This window comes from Anomaloglossus baeobatrachus, chromosome 4 (genome assembly GCF_048569485.1).
Source record: "Anomaloglossus baeobatrachus isolate aAnoBae1 chromosome 4, aAnoBae1.hap1, whole genome shotgun sequence".
In the NCBI taxonomy this organism is placed as follows: Eukaryota; Metazoa; Chordata; class Amphibia; order Anura; family Aromobatidae; genus Anomaloglossus; species Anomaloglossus baeobatrachus.
In genome coordinates this window covers 168,159,361-168,184,978 of record NC_134356.1, presented here as the reverse complement: position 1 = coordinate 168,184,978, position 25,618 = coordinate 168,159,361, and the positions used below count along the sequence as shown (strand labels likewise).

General features: G+C 48.6%; 1 protein-coding gene across 1 annotated transcript in view; it reads left to right on the top strand.

Moving 5' to 3' along the window:
* The window catches only part of AFF4 (ALF transcription elongation factor 4), a 172,764-nt gene that overhangs the window by 123,032 nt on the left and 24,114 nt on the right, over positions 1-25,618 (top strand). The window contains exons 13-15 of the mRNA XM_075344582.1: positions 18,272-18,354; positions 19,675-19,900; positions 20,146-20,234. Of these exons, the coding sequence (XP_075200697.1) occupies positions 18,272-18,354; positions 19,675-19,900; positions 20,146-20,234 (398 nt within the window). The remainder of the gene's footprint in view (positions 1-18,271; positions 18,355-19,674; positions 19,901-20,145; positions 20,235-25,618) is intronic.

The following is a 25,618-nucleotide window of genomic DNA, read 5'->3' as shown; positions in this document are numbered from 1 at the left end:
CCCCGCTCCGTGACCCCCAGGCTCCGTGACCTCGGGGATCCAGTGATATCACGTCAAGTTCCTGTTACACGGCCGCAGTGTCCATGAGTGATGGGCTGTGGGCGGAGTTTCACCGCTTGTCACAGCCCATCTGCTCCCTCCTCCTTCAAAGCAAAGCGCTACAAGCAGGAGACACACTGGGCTGTGATGCGCAGTGAAACACCGCCCACAGCTCAGTGAGTAAGGAAGACTGCGGCCGGTTGCGGTGATGTCAGGTCAACAGGAACTGGACATGACATCACCAGATCCCCGAGGTCATGGAGCCCGGGGTCATGCAATGGGGGGGGGGGGGATCAGCGGTCTGCAATAGCGCCTCTCACAGGCACTATTGGCAACACAAGGTATTTGAGAGAAATGTTGTTTCTCAAAATAATATCGATCTAGAAAATAGAAAATATGGGTGAACCACCCTTTTAATGGCAAAATTCACAGCAGGTGTTTGATCCATGAATTGCCCAATACATTTTAGGGATCAATTAGAATTGGTATTTAAACAGTCCTCCTCATCTTGCTGTTCAAATTTTAACATCATGAGACCAAGATGACACTTAATAATTGATGAACAGTAACTCGCCATTACAAGGCTTCAAGGAGGCTATTCTCTGACAGGAGTGGCAACATAGCTTCGAGTGTCATCAACAGGTTGCGACCGAGACTAAAGGGCACTTTACACGCTGCGATTATCGATATCGCTAGCGAGCGTACCCTTACCTGTCGGTTGTGCGTCACGGACAAATCACTGCCCGTGGCTCACAACATCGCTAACACCCGTCACACGGACTTGCCTTCCCTGCGTCGTCACTCTAGCCGGCGATCTGCCTCCTTTCTAAGGGGGAGGTTCGTGCTGCGTCACAGCGACGTCATACGGCAGCCATCCAATAGCCGAGGAGGGGCGGAGATGAGCAGCCGCAATAATCCGCCCACCTTCTTTCTTCCTCATTGTCGGTGAACACAGGTAAGGAGATGTTTGTCGGTGCGGTGTCACACGTAGCGATGTGTGCTGCCGCAGGAACGCCAAACAACATCATAGCTGCAGCAGCAACGATATTAAAGGAGTTGTCCGACATTAGGTTAACAAAAATTTGAGTTTCTGTGCTGTATTGTCATATAAATCACACCTACATTGTTATTTTTTGTTTTCTAACTTTTGTTCCTCTTGAATTATCCCTTTATTCTCGGCAGCTTCTTGTTTACATTCAGATCCAGCAAACATGACCACTTCCTGTGCTGAACCTGTCAGAGCTGTCTCTGCCCGCCCCCTGCACACACATTCCCTGTCAGTATTCTTCCCCAGCACCTGACCTGGTATCACTACAGCATTGCAAATAACAGCCCCACATCGGGCTCTGCACCGCACACGCACACATATGCTCTGCACCGCACACGCACACATATGCTCTGCACCGCACACATATAGCTCTGCACCGCACACGTATGGCTCTGTACCGCACACATATGCTCTGCACACGCACACATATGGCTCTGCACCGCACACGCATGGCTCTGCACCGCACACGCATGGCTCTGCACCGCACACGCATGGCTCTGCACCGCACACGCATGGCTCTGCACCGCACACGCATGGCTCTGCACCGCACACGCATGACTCTGCACCGCACACGCATGGCTCTGCACCGCCCACATATGGCTCTGCACTGCACACGCACACAAATGGCTCTGCACCGCGCACGCATGGCTCTGTACCGCACACGCATGGCTCTGTACCGCACACGCATGGCTCTGCACCGCACACGCATGGCTCTGCACTGCACACGCACACAAATGGCTCTGCACCGCGCACGCATGGCTCTGTACCGCACACGCATGGCTCTGTACCGCACACGCATGGCTCTGTACCGCACACGCATGGCTCTGCACCGCACACGCATGGCTCTGCACCGCACACATATGGCTCTGCACTGCACACGCACACAAATGGCTCTGCACCGCACACGCATGGCTCTGTACCGCACACGCACACATATGGCTCTGTACCGCACACGCACACACATGGCTCTGCACCGCACACGTACACATATGGCTCTGCACCGCACACGTACACATATGGCTCTGCACACGCACTCATATGGCTCTGCACACGCACACATATGGCTCTGCACACGCACACATATGGCTCTGCACACGCACACATATGGCTCTGCACACGCACACATATGGCTCTGCACACGCACACATATGGCTCTGCACTGCACACGCACACAAATGGCTCTGCACCGCGCACGCATGGCTCTGTACCGCACACGCATGGCTCTGCACCGCACGCATGGCTCTGCACTGCACACGCACACAAATGGCTCTGCACCGCGCACGCATGGCTCTGTACCGCACACGCATGGCTCTGCACCGCACACGCATGGCTCTGCACTGCACACGCACGGCTCTGTACCGCACACGCACACAAATGGCTCTGCACCGCACACGCATGGCTCTGTACCGCACACGCACACATGGCTCTGTACCGCACACGCACACACATGGCTCTGCACCGCACACGTACACATATGGCTCTGCACCGCACACGTACACATATGGCTCTGCACACGCACTCATATGGCTCTGCACACGCACACATATGGCTCTGCACACGCACACATATGGCTCTGCACACGCACACATATGGCTCTGCACACGCACACATATGGCTCTGCACACGCACACATATGGCTCTGCACACGCACACATATGGCTCTGCACACGCACACATATGGCTCTGCACACGCACACATATGGCTCTGCACACGCACACACATGGCTCTGCACACGCACACACATGTCTCTGCTCCCCCCCCCCATAGGGAACACATGTAGGGAGTACATACTCACCCGTCCTCGGTCCCCGCCGCTCCTGCACGTTCGCCGGCTGTCTGTGCTCTGGACATATCAGCACAGTAGTGACGTCACCGCTGTGCTGAAGAGAGCACAGACAGCCGGAGGGACAGTGATGAGAAGCAGCACTGCGCTGCTTCTCATCAGCACTTTCAAATGTACCGGCATCTGTGATCTGCGATGCCGGTACATTTGAATGTGCGATCCTGGGCAGGGGGCCTGGTGCTGGCGCTGACACCACGGCAGCCGCAGGCAGGCCCCTCCCCCAGGTCACGGACCCCACAGCAGTGCAGGGGGAGGTTACTGGAGAGTAAAAGAGGTGCGGGGGAATGTGTGGGAGGGTGCAGGGAAGGGGGCGGGGACTCCTCGTACTGTACAGCCCAGCAGGGCGGCAACATGCTGTTCCACATTTGCATGTCAACATGGCCCTGCCCATGTTGACATGAAATGACCGGAAGCAGCAAAATCGCGGCAGGAGCAGTCACATGACCGCTCTGAGCCGGGGGAGAGGGGCTGAAAGCAGGGCAGGTAAGTGGTCTCTATCTACTTACCTGCCCCAATGTAGCCCAATAGGGAAATAAAAAAAAAAAGTCAAAAGCCGGATAACCCCTTTAAGGAAATGAACAACTAGCAATGATTTTTCACGTTTTTGCGCTCGTTGATCATCGCTCATTAGTGTCACATGCTGCGATGTCGCTACCGGCGCCGGATGTGCGTCACTAACGACGTGACCCCCGACGATATATCATTAGCGATGTTGCAGCGTGTAAAGTACCCTTTAGAGTCACAAAAAGGCATAGAAGTGGACGTCCTTTGACCACATCTCACACTGATGATCACTTCATTGTGAACCATGCCCTTTGGAAACTGATGATAAACTCCATACAACTCCAGACACATTTAAAGAAAACCTTCCAGCAGGATTTTCATATATAAAATAAAGCCAGTGTTATACTTGTGCTAGGATGCTGAATGTAAGCATAGCTTTTATTCCGAGATTGGATGTTTTATTAGAAATATGTGCAAGTAAAGTTACAGAAATGCACTGCTGTTTGACTAAAAGGTGCAGTAGGGGTGGGAATATGTAGGTCTTGTTATCTATTGGCGCCCCTGTCTGCCTCCTTGGCCTTGGTAGATGCTAGACTGTATGGGCTGCATTTGCAGCTCGCCCCACCACATAACAGAAATGACTCAAACCTAGAAGGAGCCTATACAGTCTAGCATCTATCAAGGCTTGGCAGTAGACAGGGGAGGGAGTAGATAGCAAGACCCGACCCACCTATTAGATATTCTGTAGCTGCTATCAATCAAATAGCAGTACATTTCTGTAACTTTACTTGCACATTTTTCTGAAATAAAACATCCAATCTTTGAACAAAAGGTATGGTTATGGTTCAGCATCCTAGTGCCAGTATAGCACTGGATTTATTTTATATATGAAAATCCTGCTGGTTGGTACTCTTTAAGGGAAGTGAGACGCAGTAAAGTATCACATCAGACCATTCAAAACCATTTACATCAGTGTGGTATGCATGTTTAAATGGCCTTCAAACAGTTCCTGACCACACCAGCAGTCAGAAGTTTCATTGTCTTGCTGGATGAGGGACCAGCACGTTCACCGATGAAGTGAATTCACGCTGAACAGAAATGATGACCGCCAACTATGTTGGAGATGTCAAGGCGAGAGCTATGCATCAGCCACTGTTGTCACTAGATGAACCTGTGGTGGTGGCATTATTGTGGGCAGGTGTGTCTAGTCAATACAGAACTGCCCTACGCTTTGTGAATGGTACAGTTACCAGCCCCTACTACTTGATTAACATCATTAATCCAGTCATTGTGCCTCTGCACGAACACAGGCTTTATTTCATCTTCATGGAAGACAATGCTCCAGCTCATCGAGGTCACCTCATTAATCAACGGCTGCTGGTAACTGGGGTACCTAAAGTGGAATGGCCTGCACTTTCTCCAAACCTGAATCCCGTAGAAAATTTATGGGATCAGCTGAGTTGCTGTTTAGCGGCTCGTAAATCTATGCCCCAGAACCTCAATAACTTGAGGACTGCCCTTAAGAGGAGTAGGATACCATACCTCAGCAGACAATATCTCCACGTGTGAACAGAATGAGATGTCGTTCTCTATCTATACTTGATGCTCAAGGCCATATGACAAGTTATTGAAAAATTGACATTTTTTGGGAAGTATACCCATCACTGTTTGTTTGTTTGGTTTTTTTTTTTTGTTTCAATTAATTGTTTGAGATATGGAAATCGCCATTGTATACGTCTTTAATTAAATGCATAAGATTGACAACATCAGAGTAAGCTTTGGCCCACAGCCCTTCCTAATAACTACTCAGACCACTTCCTCTAAATCCAACTTCTCCACAATAACCAAAGATCATCTATCCGCTCTACTCTCAAAATCGCGTTTCACCACATGCGCACTTGACACGCTCCCATCCCCAACCTCACTCATGGAAACCTTCAAAAGTAACATGAACATCTATCTCTTCCGACAAGCCTACAACCTCCAATAACCCTCAGTCCTCTATACCGGTGCACAGCCAGCTCTGCCCCCACCTACTGTATCTTCACCCATTACTTGTAGACTGGGAGCCATCGTGTGTGTGTGTGTGTGTGTGTGTGTGTGTGTGTGTGTGTATATATATAATATATATATTATACACACACACACTTAAACAACACACAATTTCCTAAATGTTAAGGTCAATGTGTAATCCTATGTCATTATATCCTAACATTAGTAAACTAGCAGTATTTTAAGCTTATTTCATAAATTGAATTTATTCTAAAGCACATAATAAACGTTTAAATGAGAAATGTTAAAGAACACTGATCAAAATTAGAGAACACTTTCAGATACCTCAGCATTAGTAGCCACATCGATGTAAAGCTCATAGAGAAGGCTTTTCTCAAATACCTTGTGTAGTAAATTCTGACTGAGCGGTGCTATTGTGGTCCTCTCATCCCTATCACGTGACCCCTGCGTTCCATGACCTCTGAGATCCGGTGATGTTACGTCAACTTCCAGTTGACCCAACATCACCAAGGCCAGCCCCAAGCTTCCTGACTGACTGGACTGGGCGGAATTTCACCGCTCGTCACAGCCCATCATCTTGCGCGCCCTCTCCTTTGTTGCAGAGCGCCACAAGCAGGAGCAATGCTGGGTTGTGACAGCTGGTGAAACTCCGCCCACAGCCCAGTTACTCAGGGAGACTAGGGCAGGCTGCGGTGATGTCGGATCACCTGGAAGTTGACGTGACATCATCGGAACTCAGAGGTCATGGAGCCTGGGGGTCATGTGATTGGCATGAGCGGACTGCAGTAGCGCCGCTCAGTCAGAATTTACTACACAAGGTATTTGCAAAAAACCTTCTGTATGAGCTTTACATCGATGTGGCAGCTAATGCGGAGTAGTTGACCACCTCTGTAATTATCTGACAAACCCTATGTAACTGCCAGCCTAACTTTCCAGTTTGAACTGACCTTGTAAAAATGGTGTGCCGTTCCAAAGTGACTGAAACCCTCCGGCAGCAGGTTGTCCAGATGAAGGCTATGGAGGTGACACTATCCGCCATAGCAAGAGAAATTTATTGTTCCAAGTCTGTGATTTCAAGTGTATTGCCTTCGAAACACAAATGCAAGAGAGGACAGGATAATATGGAGAATCTCCATGGGTAATCATTTCAACACTGCAGCTGGAATTGCTCGCTAGTTTAGCACTGATCAGGGTAAGGATCGGTCTCGTTATACAGTGTCACAACATTTTAAGCGCATTTGGACTGAAAGCCCACTCTGCATTGACCAAACCTCTCATAAGCAGAAAGAATCAAAAGGCGAGACTTGCCTTTGGTGAGGAGCAAGTTGTGTGGACAGAGAAGTGGTCCACAGTTCATTTTAGTGATGAAAGTAAGTTTAAATTATTTTGGTCTGATGGGAAACATGTTCATTGACAAACAGGGAAAAGACTGAGCCCAAAGTGTGTTAAGAAGTCAGTGAAAGGTGGTGGAGGAAGTGTCATGGTTTGGGGAATGTTTTCTGCAGCAGGAGTTGGACCTCTCATACAGCTACATGGCAGAGTGAATGCAAGTGTGTATCAGAAACTTCTTCAAATCACGTGGATCCTTACTTGTGGTCATCACTCAATCAGCCAGCAATTTTCATGCAGGACAATGTCCCCTCTCACACAGCAAAATGGATAAAGCAGTTCCTCGAAACAGAAAACATTGAAACAATGAAATTGCCAGACTTCAGTCCTGACCTAAACCCAATAGAAAAGCTCTGGAAAATCCTTGGTGACAATGGTATGGTCAAGAAACTCGCAATAGTCGAAGAACTGTGGAAGAGACTGGAAGGAGAGTGGACCAAAATCACACCAGAGCAGTGTGAGAGACTAGGGTTGGCCTGTAGCTACAGATGTGCTGAAGTCACTCACAGCGACGGCCGATGCATGTCCTACTGATTGGTGACTGTTGTTACCTTCACAAAATGTACTTATAATCTCTCTGTGCTGCAGTCATTGTTGTTCTATAATTATGATCATGACATTTTAGGCAAAATAAAGGTTTTATATTGATAAACTTTGGAACCTTTGGTAAAACACTGTTCTAGTGGCATGATATATGCCTTACAAAAAAAACCTTCAAATGTTATCAATGTAGATTACAATGTTGGTGAAAAAAGCAGGTGATCATACATTGTTCTCTAATTTTGATCTTCAGTGTGTGTATATAATGTGAGTTTGGGCACCCCTGGTCAAAATTACTGTTCTTGTGAAAATGGAGAAACACCACTAAATTGACTACTCTCTTAAAATATTTTATTCAATAAATATTTAAAACGGAACAGTTAAATTGTTCTCTCATCAGGTAATACAGACCACATATAGATAAACATAGTGCAAGTTTCAACCAAAGTAATACCCTCGCCTGAGGACAGTCCAGGACAAATGGTTAGTTGGGGAGGACAGAGTTCAGATATTTCTTAGTCAATGTCAGGGTAATGCTGATCTATATGGATCCTCCTGACTATGGATAGGTATCCTAATTAGTGATGAGCGAGTACTAAAAAGCTCGGGTGCTCGAAGCTCGGGCCGAGCCTCCCAAGATACTCGTGTACTCGGGCCGAGCAACGAGCCCAATGTTATCCTATGGGAGACCCGAGTATTTTTGTGAAATGACCCCCCGGCAGCATGGAGAAACCCTAAAAATGGCACAAAAGTCTCAGAAGAGTGCTCAAATGACATGGCAACAGCATGGGGAAGACCCCTTGAAGCATTTATCACTCAAAAGTCACAGCTGTGAACAATTTTGTCCGCGTTTTACGCCATTTTTACGGACTCACCAGAAAACCTTCCAAAATGACCCCAAAATGATTTTTCATGGCGGAAATGTTAAGGGCACATACCCAATAGTGAGATAGAGCTGGTGTATGTTACTTTTTGAGATTAATACATGAAAGATTTTACGTGAAAACATTGTGTGGCACTCCGATGTCCCTGAGAAGAGACGTACATGAAGGCCTCTTGAGTCTAATGTGCCCATTTTGAGGAACTGAGTCTTTGTAGTATTTTCCTTTGCCAGGGCAGTCCAAAATTGTGAGGTTCACCAATGCCCCTGCATACAGACGTGCATGAGGGCCTGTAAACCTGAAGTGCCCATTGTAAGGAAGTGGGTGTATTATAGTATAGCCCTTAGGCAGGGCAGCCAAAAATTGGGAGGCTCCACATTGTCCCTGGATAGAGACGTGCATGATGGCCTGTAAACCTGAAGTGCCCATTGTAAGGAAGTGGGTCTATTGTAGTATAGCCCTTAGGCAGGGCAGCCAAAAATTGGGAGGCTCCACGTTGTCCCTGGATAGAGACGTGCATGATGGCCTGTAAACCTGAAGTGCCCATTGTAAGGAAGTGGGTCTATTGTAGTATAGCCCTTAGGCAGGGCAGCCAAAAATTGGGAGGCTCCACATTGTCCCTGGATAGAGACGTGCATGATGGCCTGTAAACCTGAAGTGCCCATTGTAAGGAAGTGGGTCTATTGTAGTATAGCCCTTAGGCAGGGCAGCCCAAAATTGGGAGGCTCCACGTTGTCCCTGGAAAGAGACGTGCATGAGGGCCTGTAAACCTGAAGTGCCCATTGTAAGGAAGTGGGTGTATTATAGTATAGCCCTTAGGCAGGGCAGCCAAAAATTGGGAGGCTCCACGTTGTCCCTGGATAGAGACGTGCATGATGGCCTGTAAACCTGAAGTGCCCATTGTAAGGAAGTGGGTCTATTGTAGTATAGCCCTTAGGCAGGGCAGCCCAAAATTGGGAGGCTCCACGTTGTCCCTGGATAGAGACGTGCATGAGGGCCTGTAAACCTGAAGTGCCCATTGTAAGGAAGTGGGTCTATTGTAGTATAGCTCTTAGGCAGGGCAGCCAAAAATTGGGAGGCTCCACGTTGTCCCTGGATAGAGACCTGTTAGGTTCTTAGTGCCTCCGTGCTTGCATTTAAAAACCGCACGTGTGTGCCTGTTGGTGGCAGCTTTCCGCTGCATTTGTGTGAGTTTTGCAAAAACTTGGATATAACGCACAAGTCTAGTCAATACACGTCAGCACAGCATTGCAAAATGCGCAAGGGCGTTGTCAACGAACAAGGAAGTGGACGTGATGGTGGTGCAGGCAGAGACCGAGGTTGTGGGCAAGCTCTAATTTCGCCACAACAAAGGGCCACATCTAGTCGCTCGCACGTCCTGTCCCAAATTCTTGGGGACCGCAGCAGTACACCGCTCTTGAACCAAGACCAGTGTCAACAGGTTGTTAGTTGGATAGCGGATAATGCTTCCAGTCAGATTGGCACCACCACAAACACTCTGTCTTCCACACGGTCAAGTGTCAGTAGCCGTGATACTGCACCGCACATTTCAGAACCTGATCCTCCTTCCTACCACCAGGCCGAGTACACGTCCACGGACATTACTGATCCCACACTTGGACACTCGGAAGAGCTGTTCGTTCACGTTTCCATTCACAAATTCTGGCCTCTCGCCAGCTCCTGTTGAAGTGGGCCATGACGAGATTGTATGTACAGATGCCCAAATATTTGAGCAGCCACGTTCTCACGAAGTTGGCAACGTGTCTCAACAAGGGGTGGACGATGATGAGACACAATTGTCAGGAAGTCAGGAGGAGGAGCAGGGTGCGGAAGAGGAAGACGATGTGGTGGATGATCCAGTAACTGACCCAACCTGGCAGGAGGATATGCAGAGCGAGGACAGCAGTGCACAGGGGGAGGGAGGCGTAGCATCCCAACAGGCAGTAAGAAGCAGAGTGGTGGCCCCAGGCAGACGTCAGGCAACTGTTCCCCGGAACAACACGACACAAGGTGCCTGTACAAATGTTAGGTCTTCCCGAGTCTGGCTGTAATACTATTGTATGTATTGAGGATTTCGATTGCGTTAGGGCAATGACAACCAGAGACGAGTTCTTGGTGCAAGACGTTTATAATATGCAACCAGCAAATATGTACATAAACGGAACAAAAACACAGTAGAACATAAATACAGGAAATACCTTCCAGGGACGGAGCGAAAGGGAATTCCCGGGACCGCGCACCGGACTCCCCCAGGGAGACCACCAAGAGCGAACCCCTATACAGGGACTGTCTGGCAATCACCCCAGAAGCCCTAAATGCGCAGCAGCCGGGACACAAAAGGGCAATAGGTAAGTCCAAAAATGTCCGTACGTGATGTGAGTCCAGAGTGGTATTAAACGGAAGGAACCGGGCAGAAGTGCCGACCAAAGACGGCAAACGGAGTCCGGGCACAGCTAGATGATACCAGATGAAGTCCAGAGTCGGTGTCGGTTGTTTTCCAAGAGGATCCGAATAACAATCAGGAACCAAAAGCAGCAGGGCAGGAGCACACAGGAAGCAGTATACTCAGGCACTGGACTAAGCTTTAGGGGCGGCTTTTAAACAGATGGACAGGAAGTAGGGCAACAGAACAGAAAACTCCATGTTAACAAAGGGCAAGCTCTTTCAAAAGAAAACTGGAAAACCCGGAACTCTGACACTGGCAGTTTTTTAAGTTGGCTCCAGATGATTCTAAAAAGGCCATTTGCAACACCTGCCATGCCAGCATCAGCAGGGGTACCAAAACTAGCAGCCTGACCACCACCAGCATGATCAGGCACATGTCAGCCAAGCACCCGACTTTGTGTGAAGTACAACAGAGTCGAGGAGCAGTGCTTGCTGATGTCACTGCTACGTCTTCGCTGGTTGTGCATGCGAGCCAATCCCCTGTCCATGCTGCCTGCGAACAAGCCTCCTCCCCTCCTGCACCTGCAGTTGCCTACGCAGAAAGAACACCATCATCAAGCACGTCCTTGTCCCAGCGCAACGTTCAGTTATCCATTCAGCAAACCTTTGAACGCAGGCGCAAATACACTGCCAACACCCCACATGCCACAGTTCTAAATGCTAACATTTCGCGACTGCTTGCGCTGGAAATGTTGCCTTTTAGGTTGGTTGAGACAGAAGCATTCCGCGACCTGATGGTGGCAGCTGTCCCACGTTACTCGGTCCACAGCCGCCACTATTTCTCCCGGTGTGCCGTCCCCGCATTGCATAACCACGTGTCACAAAACATCACACGTGCCCTGAACAACGCTGTTTCAGCCAAAGTCCACCTAACCACAGACACGTGGACAAGTGCATGTGGGCAAGGCCGCTACATCTCGTTGACGTCACACTGGGTTAATATTGTGCAAGCTGGGACCCAGTCTGAGCGAGGGACGGAACACGTCCTTCACACACCAAGTTTTGCAGGCCCTACCTCAGTCAGGGTTTCACACACACTCTACAGCTCCGGAATGTCATGCTCCTCAGCCTCCTCCTCCTCCTGCGCATCCTGATCCACTTTACCCTCCACACCAGTCCCAAGCTGGAAGTGTCGCGGGCGGAGGAGGGGACGGTGCGCTCTCCCACTGCTCGGGTCCGGCTGACGCTGCTCTACGGCTGCTGCTGCTCGTTGGCTCGAGCGATGGCCGGATCCCGGGGACTCGAGCGGCGCTACTCGCCCGTGAGTGAAAAGGGGTGGTTTGGGTTTTGGGGATATTGTCCGTGACTCCACCCACGGTTGTGGTGATTGTGTGGACACCACCGCTGCTCTGGACGGGGATCCCGGGAGCCTGTGACAGGGAGCAGCTTTGTTATTTCTCCCCTCCGTGGGTAGGGGGGTTGGTTGTCCCGGGGCCTGGTGATGGGGTAGACATGGATGACAGGCGGGTTGCGGGGCCTGATGAGGTGCAGGGTCGCAGGGGCAGCGCTGTGCCGCACGGCACGGAGGTACTCACTCAGCCCAATGATGATGACACAGTTCACGGTTAAACAAGTGGCTGGATGGACGGGTCACTCGGACGGCTGCGGTTGTTCCTCCCTGCAGGTTAGTGATGACTGTCTCTCCCTGCACCTAAGTTAAGTGTTGGTAGTGATGGTTTCCCAACGGTAACCCGCTCCCCGACCTGGATATGGGCCGGAGGAGCCCCTTTTGCCCACAGGCGCTGGCCCTGGGAGACGGTTGCCCTTGGCGGTGGCTGTGTCTCCCCTTCACGGTTGTACGGTTGCCTTCTATCTGGACTTGGCTGTTTGGAAACCCTGAGGTTCCCTTCACTAACGGATTTGTCAAATTCACGGCGACACCAAGCCTTGCCGGGATCCGAAAGTCCTCTGCCAATGGTGCTGGCTTCTCTTTGTATACCGGTCCGGTACGGCCGGGTCACCACCCATCCACGGTCCTTACGGCAGACTCCAATCGGCCTCCACTGCAGACGGTCACCACATCCTGCCAACCTTGCTGTCCTGTCCGGGCCACACACCCGGACCAACTTCAGGCTCTTTGCTGTCACTTTTCTCCTCTCTACTACTTTCCTCCTTCCACTTCCTTAGCTTAACTCTCACTGCCTGTGTTTTCCCTCCTCCTCGGTGGGTGGAGACCAACCGCCTGGCTCCACACCCTGGTGTGGACAACAGCCCCTGGGGAAGGCAACAAGGATTTTGTGTTTTGACTATGATATGCCTGCAGGGAGTGTGGGGTGTTTAAGTGTTGTGCTCTGTGGCCCCTGGCTTGTCCAGGGCGACACAGAAGCACTGCAGCACTGCCTCGGCGAAGCGGCAACAGGCAGTGCTGAAGCTAATCTGCATAGGTGACAAACCCCACAATGCAGAAGAGGTGTGGACAGCTCTGAAACAGCAGGCAGATCACTGGCTCACAACTCTGAACCTAAAGCCAGGAAAGGTCGTGTGTGACAATGGCCGGAACCTGGTGGCGGCTTTGAGGCGAGGCCAGCTGACACATGTTCCATGCGTGGCCCATGTGCTCAACCTCGTGGTTCAGCGGTTTCTAAAGTCATACTCAGAGCTGTCTGATCTGCTGGTAAAAGTTCGCCGCCTGTCTGCACATTTTCGAAAGTCACCTACTGCTTCAGCCGGCCTTGCCGGCTTAAGACGCCGTTTGCATCTTCCGGCACACAGACTGGTGTGTGATGTCCCCACGCGTTGGAATTCAACTCTGCACAAGTTGGTCAGGATATGTGAGCAGAAGAGGGCAGTTGTTGAGTACCTGCATCACCTAAGCCGTCGGGAAATGGGTCAAACTCCACACATAATACACGAGGAGTGGAGATGGATGTCCGACCTATGCACCATCCGCCAAAACTTTGAGGACTCCACCAAGATGGTGAGCGGCGATGACGACATTATTAGCGTCACCATACCGCTTCTCTGCCTTCTAAAATGGTCTCTGCTCAAAAAACAACCATGATGCATTGCAGGCGGAGCGCGATGAGTTTGAGCAAGAAACAGTAGTGGGTGTGGGTGATGATAACACACAGCCCAGCCTCGTCTCATCACAACGTGCAGTGGAGGACTATGACGAGGAGGAGGATGAAGACATGGAGCAACTCTCTGGCCAAATTGAGGATATGACATGCAGTCATATCCTCGGTTCAGCGTGGCTGGCCAGAGGACAGGGTAGATGATTAGGAGGAGGAGGACAGCATGTTCAGTCATCGTGTTGGTCAGGATACTGAAGTGATGGCTGTTAAGAGTCTGGCGCACATGGCTGACTTTATGGTAAGCTGCCTGTCTCGTGACCCTCGCGTTAAGAACATCTTGGCCGACAATCATTACTGGTTGGTAACACTGTTAGACCCACGCTAAAAGGAGAACTTTATGTCTCTTATTCCCGAGGCGGAGAGGTCAGGCAAAATGCAGCAGTTCCAGAAGGCCATAGTCACGGAAGTAGGCAAAGCATTCCCCTCACAAAACGCTAGCGGCATAGGTCATGAATCAGTGGACAACCGAGGCGTACAGCCGAGAGAGGCACAAGTCCAATCCGCCAGAGGTAGGGGAACAGTCTTTAAGATGTGGGACAGTTTTCTCAGCCCCTCACGTACCACAGCCCCTGAGGTGCGGGGTAGTGCCACAAGAAATCCTAACTTTGCCCAGATGCTGAAGGAGTACCTTGCAGATCGAACAACTGTACTCCGACATTCCTCTGTGCCTTACAATTATTGGGTATCCAAGCTGGACACGTGGCATGAATTGGCTCTCTACGCCTTGGAAGTCCTGGCCTGCCCTGCTGCTAGCGTTTTGTCAGAGCGTGTTTTTAGTGCCGCAGGTGGAATCATTACAGATAAACGCACCCGCCTGTCAACTGAAAATGCTGACAGGCTGACTCTGATCAAGATGAACAAGGGTTGGATTGGGCCAGACTTCACCACACCACCAGCAAATGAGAGCGGAATTTAAAGTTTGCCATGTACCTCCACTCACCCATGGGTACACACTTCTGGACTTTGGATAATCGCTGGACTGCTCCTCCTTCTCCTCATGCGCCACCATGATGATGACCGTTACAAATTGCAATACTTAGGCCTTTGTTTCAGGTATACCCCCAGTGGTAAATTTTTTCGCCCATTCTTTGCAGAATGGACATTACAACGACAGGAGACCCGCTCCTTTGCAATGGGAACAATGTTTTGAGGCCCTCATGCACGTCTCTATCCAGGGACAACGTGGAGCCTCCCAATTTTTGGCTGCCCTGCCTAAGGGCTATACTACAATAGACCCACTTCCTTACAATGGGCACTTCATGTTTACAGGCCATCATGCACGTCTCTATCCAGGGACAATATGGAGCCTGACGCTGCCACCGACTGCCACACACATGCTGTTTTTAAATGCAAGCACGGACGCAATAAGAACCTAACTGGTTTTTAGGAGCGACAATTACTGAGAAGTCTGACACTATCTGGACTGTTTTACACTGTGTACACCAGCCCCAGATATGATGAAGGCTGGTATACGGTCACCACTACCCTGCCTGCCTGCCTGTATACTGCTACAATAGTCCTGACAAGGACTCTTCTGGTCACTAGCCTGTATTCCGACCTGGCTATACCCTGCCTGTATATAGCAACAATAGTCCTGAGAAGGACTCTGCTACTGTACTCCGACCTGGCTATACCCTGCCTGCCTGTATACAACTAGAATAGTCCTGAGAAGGACTTCTGGTCACACTGTTTGCAGCCCTGCTCCGGAACTAACTATAAAGGGCCGCAAAGCTTTCCCTGAATCAGCGACACTCTCCCTGCACTGACTGTCTGGATAGTTGTGAGCAGAGCACAGCGCGCCGGCCGGTATAAAGGCTCGGTCACGCTGTGCAGGCCGGCCAATCACTGCAATTCCACAACTAACAGGGCTGTGGCATTGCAGTGGTCTGCCAGCCAATCCCTGCATGAGGGCTGGCTCTCAAAAGAGCGCCAACATGCAGAAATGAAGACCACGAGTACAGCACGAGTATCGCGAGATTACTCTGTCCCCGCCGAGCAGCCCGAGTACAGCGATACTCGTGCGAGTACCGAGTAGTGACAAGCATGCTCGCTCATCACTAATCCTAATATCTTAGACCTTTCTCTGTTTTAGATAGAAGTCATCCTCACTGTCCTTATTTAACCTCTAGCGGGGGTAACCACCACCAGAAAAAAGTGATAGTGTGTAGTGCATACAGACAAAGAAAAAATCAGCTCACCCAGGTCTGTGGAGACTCCAATGAGGGACAGGTGCAAGGATAGAAGGCCGGCCACGCCAGGAAATTCCAAGGAAAAACAAAGATATCCAGCATCCACGTCCAAGTAATTAAAAAATTGAATTTTCATTCAGAATCCATTAAAAAGAGAAAGTGATGTGCATCACATCCCACAGTATAAAAATCCTCTCTGACCGTAATAAAGATGGAACGCGTTTCGAGCTATATGCTCTTATTCCAAGTCCATGTGAGTGTGTAGTGCATGACAGAACCACAGACAAGCAACATTAACAAATATGCGTTAATGTCAAAGGTTCTTCAATTAGGTATAATTTCCCTAATTAAGTAGTAATGGATTGTTAGGTAAGAGTCGGGAGGTCCACTTAGCTTATGGACACCCCCAACTCTCCTGACGCGTTCCACCCCCAACGCAGTACAGGGGATCATCAGGGGATCAAATCACTCCTTAAAATAGGACACCTGAAAGAAATCTTGTGAAAATGCGTGAAATTCGCCCCATTGAAAATTAAAGGGTTAAAAAAATAAAAAATATACACACTTTTGGTATCGCCGCGTTCAGAAACGCCCGATCTATCAAAATATAAAATCAATTAATCTGGTCCGTATACGGCGTAGCGGCAAAAAAATTCCAAACGCCAGAACGACTTTTTTGTCGCCACAACTTTTGCGCAAAATGCAATAAGAGGCGATCAAAATGTAGGATCTGCGCAAAAATGGTACCGTTAAAAACGTCAGCTCGAGACGCAAAAAATAAGCAGTCACTGAGCCATAGATCCTGAAAAATGAGAACGCTACGGGTCACGGAATATGGCGTAAAACGTGCTCCACTTTTTTCGGACAAACTTCCGATTTTTTTAACCCCTTATATAAAAGTAAACCTATATATGTCTGGTGTCTACGAACTCGCACTGACCTGAGGCATCACCCACACATCATTTTTACCATATAGTGAACACAGTGAATAAAATATCTCAAAAACCATAGTGCTATCGCACTTTTTTTGTAATTTTTCTGCATTTGGAATTTTTTTGCCGTTTTCCAGTACATTATATGGTAAAACTGATTGTTTCATTTAAAAGTACAGCTCGTTCCGCAAAAAATGAGCCCTCACATGACCATATTGACTGAAAAATAAAAAAGTTACGTCTCTCAGAAAAAGAATGGCGGAAAAAAAAACGGAAAGTGAAAAATCGGCCGGTCGTGAAGGGGTTAATGGTTGTCGAGATGTTGTTTTCCTGAAATTTTGTGCCCTTTTTGTCTCCAAATATACCTTTTTAATCATTGTGGCTAAAGAGTTCTATTTTAACCTCATCAGTCCGCAGGACTTGTTTCCCAAATGCATCAGGCCTGTTTAGATGTTGTTTTGCATATTTGACACTGAATTTTCTGGTGATTTCGCAGGAGATGATTTCTTCTGATGACTTCCATGAAGGTCATATTAATGCAGGTGTCTCTGAACAGTAGAACCATGTACCACAACTACAGAGTCTGCCAAATTTTCCTAAAGGTCTTTTGCAATCAACCGGGGGTTCTGATTTGCCTCTCTAGCAATCCTACAGCTCTCACAGAAATTTGCTTGATCTTCCAGACCTGATCTTAACAGGAACAGTGGAGGTCAACGGCCATTTCTTAATTGCATTTTGAACTGAGAAAAGTGCAACTTGAAAACGCTTTCCTATCTTCTTATAGCCTCCTTTTTGCTTTGTGGGCCTCCACCATTTTCAGAGTGCTAGGCAGTGGCTTGGAAGAGCTCATGACTTCCGTTGTTTGGCACAAGGTTAGAGGAGGCTGGGTTTTTATAAATCTGTGAAATTTGTATCATGTGGCCTTTGCTAACAATGATAGTGAAAAGTTATAACCTTAACAGGCTAACGAAGGTCTGAAACCTTGGTCAAAGTTATCTGACAACATAAATCTCAAGGGTGTCCAAACTTTTGCATCAGCCCATTTTCCTTTTTGTAAATTTTCAAATGTAAAAGATGAAAGGAAAAAAGTTTCCAATTTACATTAAGCTTGGCATTTTTGTAGTGGTTCTGTTTTTCATTTTCCCTAGGAGCATCCTATTTCTTGCACTTCTGATACTTGTTGATGATTTTTGATCACTAGTGATATTTTGCTTTACTCTTGCTTCCTCATTGCCTGAAAGCCCTATATTGTGGATGTTAGGTTAATCTATATGATAATGGAATTTTCACACTCACATAGGTAACGCTTTGTTTTTCAGTTAGGTCTTAGCTATTTTAATTGTTTTTTAGATTTTTGTATGTTTTCCTTTCAGAATGATGAAGAGGTCAGGCCGAATGAGAGCAAGAAACAGAAACTGGAGGAGAAATCATCAAACCATAAGACATCCAGCAGAGAGTGAGTTAATTACTAGTCTGGGCATGGTGTTACATAGGGCTAAAGGTTTTGATTGTTGCAGCAGGTAATTCTTGTTTGATTAGGCTAGGTTCACATTTCTGTTAAAATGTATCAGTCACAATCCACGGCTATGGTAAACAATGCTATCCGTTTAGCGGATTTCGTTGTGTCCCATAGACTTGTATTAGTGGCGGATTACAACTGATGACGATGCGTTGCATCCGCTGCAACGCGGTCAGTCGTTTTTTGACTGACCGCCGGGCGGGAGCAACGCAGAATGTAACGTTTTTCTGGCCGTCAAAATTGACGCACCGCGCAGGAATCCACCTCAGTCCGTCACGCTTGTATGTCTATGGTGCTGGATTCCGTCGTAATCCGTCTGACGACTGAATCCAACGCTGGATTCCGAGCATGCCCAGCATCTTTGGGACACCCACTGGGCTGTCCCAAACACAAACGGATCATGACTGATCCGTCAAACGGACGCACAACGGACGCAACGGGTCAGTTTTTTCACAGGATTCCTGTGAAAGGAATCCTGTGAAAATCACATCCGTTGCATCAATTGACAACTAAAAAACGACTGATCCGTTGCTGACTGACCTGACGGATTTAAAACAACTGAAGTGTGAACCTAGCCTTACTCGCTTACAGCCACATTAATTTTATAGCGCTTTAAAGACATGACCATCACTGTCCCCATTGGGACTCACAATCTAAATTCCCTATCAATTTCAAGTGCGAGGTAGAAGAGGAGAAAGCCCATCTTTTATAGTCAAGCTTATATTTAGTACATGTAAAGATCAGAAAAACATTTTGGCTTTATACACGAAATGTATTTATAAACTTTTGGGGGCAAAAAGTGTCCCTTTGGCCTTCATTAGGCCTGTGCATGCAAGCATGCCTTTTTGCCCTCTAGATTGTGTAGTAGACATTTTTTCTTTTGAAGGTATTGTGTAAAGCAAAGTATGTACAACTTTTGTCAATATATATTAATAGAAGTCCCCAATGTAGCCATATAATTATGATGTAAACCGAGCCCAGGGACCTTTAGTGACTGTCATACATTTCTGTTATCTATGATTACTTGTGGACAAACATATAGGTTTTCATTATTGAAATAAATGGTCTTCAGTTGTCAAATATTTATCCAACAAAGAATGACTGTCGTTCTATTAAAAAAAACCCTTTGCGCACACCTTCAGAACCTCATCCCATATTTGCAGAACTGTAGTGTGACCCCATTCCTATTCCGTTTCCATAACTGTTTTGTAGCCTCTTGGAAATTAGTTGTAGTTAATATAACTACTATTGTTTCAGGTCAACAAAACAGAATCCCGTAAAAGAAAAAGATCCGCTGCCCTCTCCTGCTCCACCCGCTGTACAAAAGGATTCAAAGACAGAGCGGAAGAGAACGGTCAGCTCATCATCCTCCCTGAAGTCAGGCAGCAGCGGCAGCACTAAAGATGGCAGCAGCAAAAGTAATTCTTCTGCCAAGCAAAGAAAGACTGAAGGGAAGTCATCCAACACTACAAAGGAAGCCAAGGTAGAGCAGGCAATACCATCTTAGTTATGAGCATTAGCATCATATTAGAGGGGTTGTTCAGGACTACCCTCTACTCATACTTAAGATCATCAGTATCCAAGCACAGGGGTCCAGCACCCGTCACCATCAGGTGTTATCTGCGCATATAAACTGTACGAGCTGCACGGTATCACCACTTCAGGAGATAACGTTACAGCGCTCGGGATCTGAGATCTTTAATACTAATGGAAAACTTTGTTTCCTAGGAGAAAGCCTCAAATAATTCTGCTACCGTTGCCTTTATACCACCAATTGATAACAAATCTCGGAGGGCAAAGCTGACTTTTGAAGACAGGTAATCAAAAACTTTTGTGTTAATGTTTTAATTAGATTTTGGAAGTGGAAATCAAATGATTGAATACTGGTAGATGAAATCACAAAAAAGGACGACTTTAATTGACTGCTTTCACTAACCATTAATGATACCAGGTCTGTGGAGTCGGTAACCAAACCTTCGACTCCGACTCCTCAATTTCTCTTGCACCGACTCAGATTCCGACTCCTACATATATTGCTTATAGTTAGGTGAAAAATTTATTGTAATACATGAACGTGTATGTGAACATCAGACATTTAATAATTTTTATGATACAATAATCAAGATATTTGGATAGAACATAAAATATATTGGAATAAATTGTAAATATGTAATACATTATGTAATATACAGTAGATTACATATATGTGTGTGTGTGTGTATGTATGTATATATATATATATATATATATATATATAATTTATTTACACAATATTTACCATTTATTAGCCTTTTGTGTTCTAAAGTTGTATTCCAATAAATGTATTTTATGTTCTATCTAAATATCTTGATTATTGTATCATAAAAATTATTAAATGTCTGATGTTCACATTGTACTACAATACATTTTTCACTTCAATATAAGCATTATACTAAATGTTATTTAGTAAAATATTCAGCACATTCTGCATTGCACTACTGTCCCCAATTTATTATATATTTTAGGAGTCGGAGCTCCGACTCCGACTCCACAGCCCTGAATGATACCATGTACTCTTAAGGCCCCTATTTACATTAGACTATGCATGGGGGTCTCCCGACTCATGTCTTGATTAGACTGATCTATGTTGTAAGCCAAGGCCAGAGGAGTCTGGCAGCATCACTTTCCTAAGAACACAGGCGCACTCCGCAGAATGAGTGCTCCAGACTAAGAAAGATAGCTGCGACCAACCAGCTTTCTTCCAATCTATTGTATCGGGCCCCTTAGATTTTTTTACTCCTTGTGGATTTCCAACTTATCAGATTGCTAGATCCCAAATTTTTAATGGTTCCATTGACAAAAAGTCCTTTTCTTTATCGTTCCTTATGGGAGACCCAAACCATGGGTGTATGCTACTGCCCCCGGAGGACACACAAAGTTACTACACTCAAAAACGTGTAGCTCCTCCCTCCTAGAATATACACCCCCTGCTAGCCAGATCTAGCCAGTTTTTTGCTTTGTGTCAGGAGGATCACACACACACATGCATTCTTTTGATTTTTCATTTTTTCTAAAGATTTGGAAGAAAAGCGGGTCCACTGGACTCCCGGCATGTCCCTTCTCACCCCCCTGGTGGCGGTGCTGTTAAGGTTGACTTCAGGGCAGGAGCCCTTCATGCCGCGCTCCTTCACCATCCCTTAGGGGCTCTGGCTTGAAGTTGGAGCCAACACGGTTCTCACTGCCTTGCAGGAGACCGGCCTCCATCTGCAGCCCTTGTACAGGACCCTGCTGGAGGGAGCACTGGACCCCCACCCCACCAGGGACTGGGCCCTGCGTCTCAAAGCTAAGTATAGAGACGTTATTCAGAGGGTCCTTCTGCAATGTGGGGCACTTTTTATTGTGGGGGACAGTGATGCTTGATAATGCTGCTGTTACTGTGTTTCCGGCCGGTTCCACGGTTTCTTACTGGGAACCGCGCCGATGATGCCTGATTCTCGGCCGCATGTATAACTCTAGGCCCCGGCTTCAGCCGCGGCCTAGTTTCGTTTTCGTTCCCCTGCATGTCAGTCATGCAGGGGGACACTGCAGAGCCGCCCGCCGGCCACTCTGCACAGGGGAGGACGCTCCTTTTTGAGGAGATGATTCCCTCCCCTGTACATCTCCTTCGCCCTCCGATTCCCGCTCCTGGGTTAACCCCCGCCCCCCCCCCTCACTCTGGCGCCATTTTCTCAGCGTCTCAGTACTCTGGTCGGCGCTGGCTGCTCTGCAGTGCAGAGGGAGTGAATATCTGGCTGGGGGTCCAGGCCTGGAATCCGGAGGGCACTCATATAGTGGCCTGATAAGTCACAACCTCTGGTTGTGCACTTTTATTCACTCTCAGGGCATTCTGAAGGAGTTAATTCTTTATCATAGAATCTCCTCCTCAGCAGCATGTCTCACACTAGGAGCAAAGCTCCAAGGCTGTACACTACATCTTCTGCATGTAAGCTCATATTGCCTGAACCGACACACTGTAACGGTTCTTATGTGGTGGATAGTGGCAAGATGCCTCAGCCGGGATTCTCCCCAGGCTGAACCTCTGACTTGGGTATTCTAGCCATTCTAGACAGAGCCCCCACCTCTGCAGCATGTCACAGAGCGAGACTGCAGGCTGTTTTTTATTATCCACTGCAGGTAGTCTTGTACGGCCTTACCGAGCTCATAACATGGGAGCTCATTCATGGTCCCTCCAGCTGCTCCGGTTTCGGTGGCTGACCTCCGTAGGAATCCTATTCCAGGGGTCGGCTGTCCCGACATCTGCTGAGCATGCAGCCCCCTTCTCAGGGCGTTTTTCTGCTTCGCTCAGCAAAGCTCACAAGGGACTCTCCTTCTGGGACCCCGTCCTCCTGACAGGGAGACGCAGGGTCCCCTGTCCTCCCCGTCCCGCAGCTCCGATTACGAGCTGATTCGCTGGACGAGGAGGATGTCTCTACCACGGGCTCGGACGCTACTTGATGTACATTGATCCGTCCGTAGGTGACGCAGATGCGAATGATTGGATTTCATCCATTATTCTTGTACTGGACCTCCATCTGCCTGATCAGGGAAGTGTTCCCCGCTGGCAGAAATGCATCACTATGCCTTTAACATGACGAGGAGTGTGTTCTTTAACCACTCCAGTTTTCAGCCCGCCGCGTCCAAGCCCACAGCCTATCCTGCAGACCCCACAGCGGAGTTCTGCTGCCTGTCTCCCCCTCCCATCTGAGGTGGTCTAGGAGTGTACTCATTCGCCAAGGGTAGCCACTCCGGTATCTGGACTTCAGCCCGGATAGTTGTATCAGTGGCTGACGGCACCTCTATATGGATCCTACGGTACATTAATTTTGTACTGGACCTCAATCCGCCGGTGTTACCTTATCTAGGTGAACACAACGTGTGTTCCTTAACCTCTCCAGTTTTCAGGCCCCTGTGACCAAGCCCAGGGTCCGCTCTGACAGTCGCTTCCCATGAAGCGTGCTTCTGAGGACTGGATTTCCCCTGTCCACCAATGGTGGTCAAGTAGTGGGCTCATTCACCTTAGGTGGCTCAGCCTGGGCCGTTATGTCAGTGGCTGATGGCTCCTCACTTGCGGTTCTGCGGTCCGTCCGGTTGTCCTTTGGGCCAAGTTCGGTATGGGGACGGCAGGAGCTTCGTTCTCCTCAGCTTACAGCAGTGCGGTTTTTTTGTACCTTCTCTGCTTCTCTGGAGGAGATGCATTCTCTCACAGGGACTCTATGCCAAAACGGTTGCCTGAACTTCCAGACTCAGTTCTTTCATCCTATACCAGATCTGCCATGCTGGACGCCGCACGGCGGTGATCTGGGCTACCTTCCTCGCTATCCGCAAGCTCCTGTGGCTTCGGATTTCGAAGGCAGATGCCTCTATGGAGGTTCCCTGCTGGGCTCCCCCTTGGTGGGACCAGTTTCCTCGGAACCAACTGAGTGAAATTAAGGAAGCTCTTGGCGGGGAGTATTCTTCCTTGCCACAAACCTAAATCAGGGAACCTGTCCAGGACAGGAATCAGTTGAGGTTTCGGTGGTTTCCGTTCCTCCATCTGGTCGTCCTCTAGCTCAGCCTAGGTTCATAGAACCAAATAGCTCGAAGCTGCGTCTTCAGAAGGCCGCAGGAGATGCTGTCACTGAGTCAGCTTCCTCCGAGCTAATTAGCCACGCCAACAACCTCCTCGGTCGGTGGCAGGCTCTCTCCACGTGGCGACGTAGGGTTCTAACACGTCTCCGTTCAGTGGGGGCGAGATTATATCTCCCTTGGCTACAGGATGGACTTCTGTCCACCCGCCAAACAAATTTTCTCTGTCATCTCCTCCCTGCTCCAAGGCCGCCGCCTTCTCACAGGCCGTGGCATTTCTGGCAGGCCGATGGAGTAATTGTACCGGTTCCCGTCTGGGAACGGTTCTGAGATTTTTGCTTAAATCTATTCCTAGTCCCCGAAGAGGGCGGTGCCTTCCGACCTGGATCTTTAGCTTTTCAAGCATAGCCAGGTGTGGCGTTTTCACATTGAGTCTTGGTTTTGTTCCGTGTGTTTTTTTCACCGGATCAATCAAGACCCCAAGGCGATTCCCTAGCAACCATCGGCATCAGAGATGCCTATCGGCAGGAGTCAATCGCAGTTTCACACCAGCGTTGACTACGTTTTGACAATCGGAGTGGTCCAATCGTGGCTCTTCCCTTGGGGTTAGCCAAGGCCCCTCGAGTATTCTCATTGGGGCAGCTGTGATCAGGGTCCTGCCCCCCTAGGGGTTGGCAGTCATTTTTAGCCCTGGACGGCCTTCTTGTCGGGGTTTCATCCAGTGCTGACTCTTAGCAGAGTGCTTCGCTCACTCTCGCCACTCTGACCTATCGGGTGGCTTGTCTTCTGTCCAAGTCCACTCTGACTTCGAACCAGAGGTTCTCAGGGCGTCAATGGAAGCGGTTCCTTGTCCAGTTTTTCCTGCGTCCTCTGAGACTGGATGTTTTCCGCTGTATAAGCGAACTCACTCCTCCCACGGGGTGGTGGCTTTGCCACAGACCAGGGGCTCGTTTTCAGTGGTGGCTTCGGCCACTCTGTCTCAGGGGCGCTCCTTTTCTGGCCCGTTCCGGGTAATCCTCACCAGGATAGCCTATCCGCCTTGGGAGCGGTATATCTCCATCGTGGAGCGCAGGGCGCTTGGACTCTGTCCGAATCAGCCCTCTGGATCAATGTGCTGGAATTCAGGGCTGTATTTCTTGCTCTCTAAGCCTTCACCATCTGTGGGCGGCTAGGCACATTCGAGTCCAGTCGGACAACGTGATAGCGTTTTCCTACACCAGCTTCCAGGGCGGGACACTCAGCCGCCTGGCAATCATGGCGGCTCAACATCCTTCAGTGGACAAGGGACTCCTAGTCCACCGTATCCGCAGTCCACATCCTAGATGTGAAAACTACGAGGCAGGCTATTTCAGCTGTCCTACCGTGGTCCACAATCCTCAGGTTTTGCGGTAGACACACTGGTTCATGTTTGATCCCAGCTTTGTCTCTTTACGAATTTCACCCTCTACCTCTTGTCCAGCGTCCTGTGCAAGATCGGTAAAGGGGGCCGTCGGGTCATTCTTCCAGACTGACCTAAGCAGGCTTCGTACTCTGACCTGCTCCTTCTGTCCGTTGGGTTGCCTTCGCATCTTCCGGACCGTTCAGACCTTTTCTCAAGAGGTCCGTTTTTTCCCCGTCA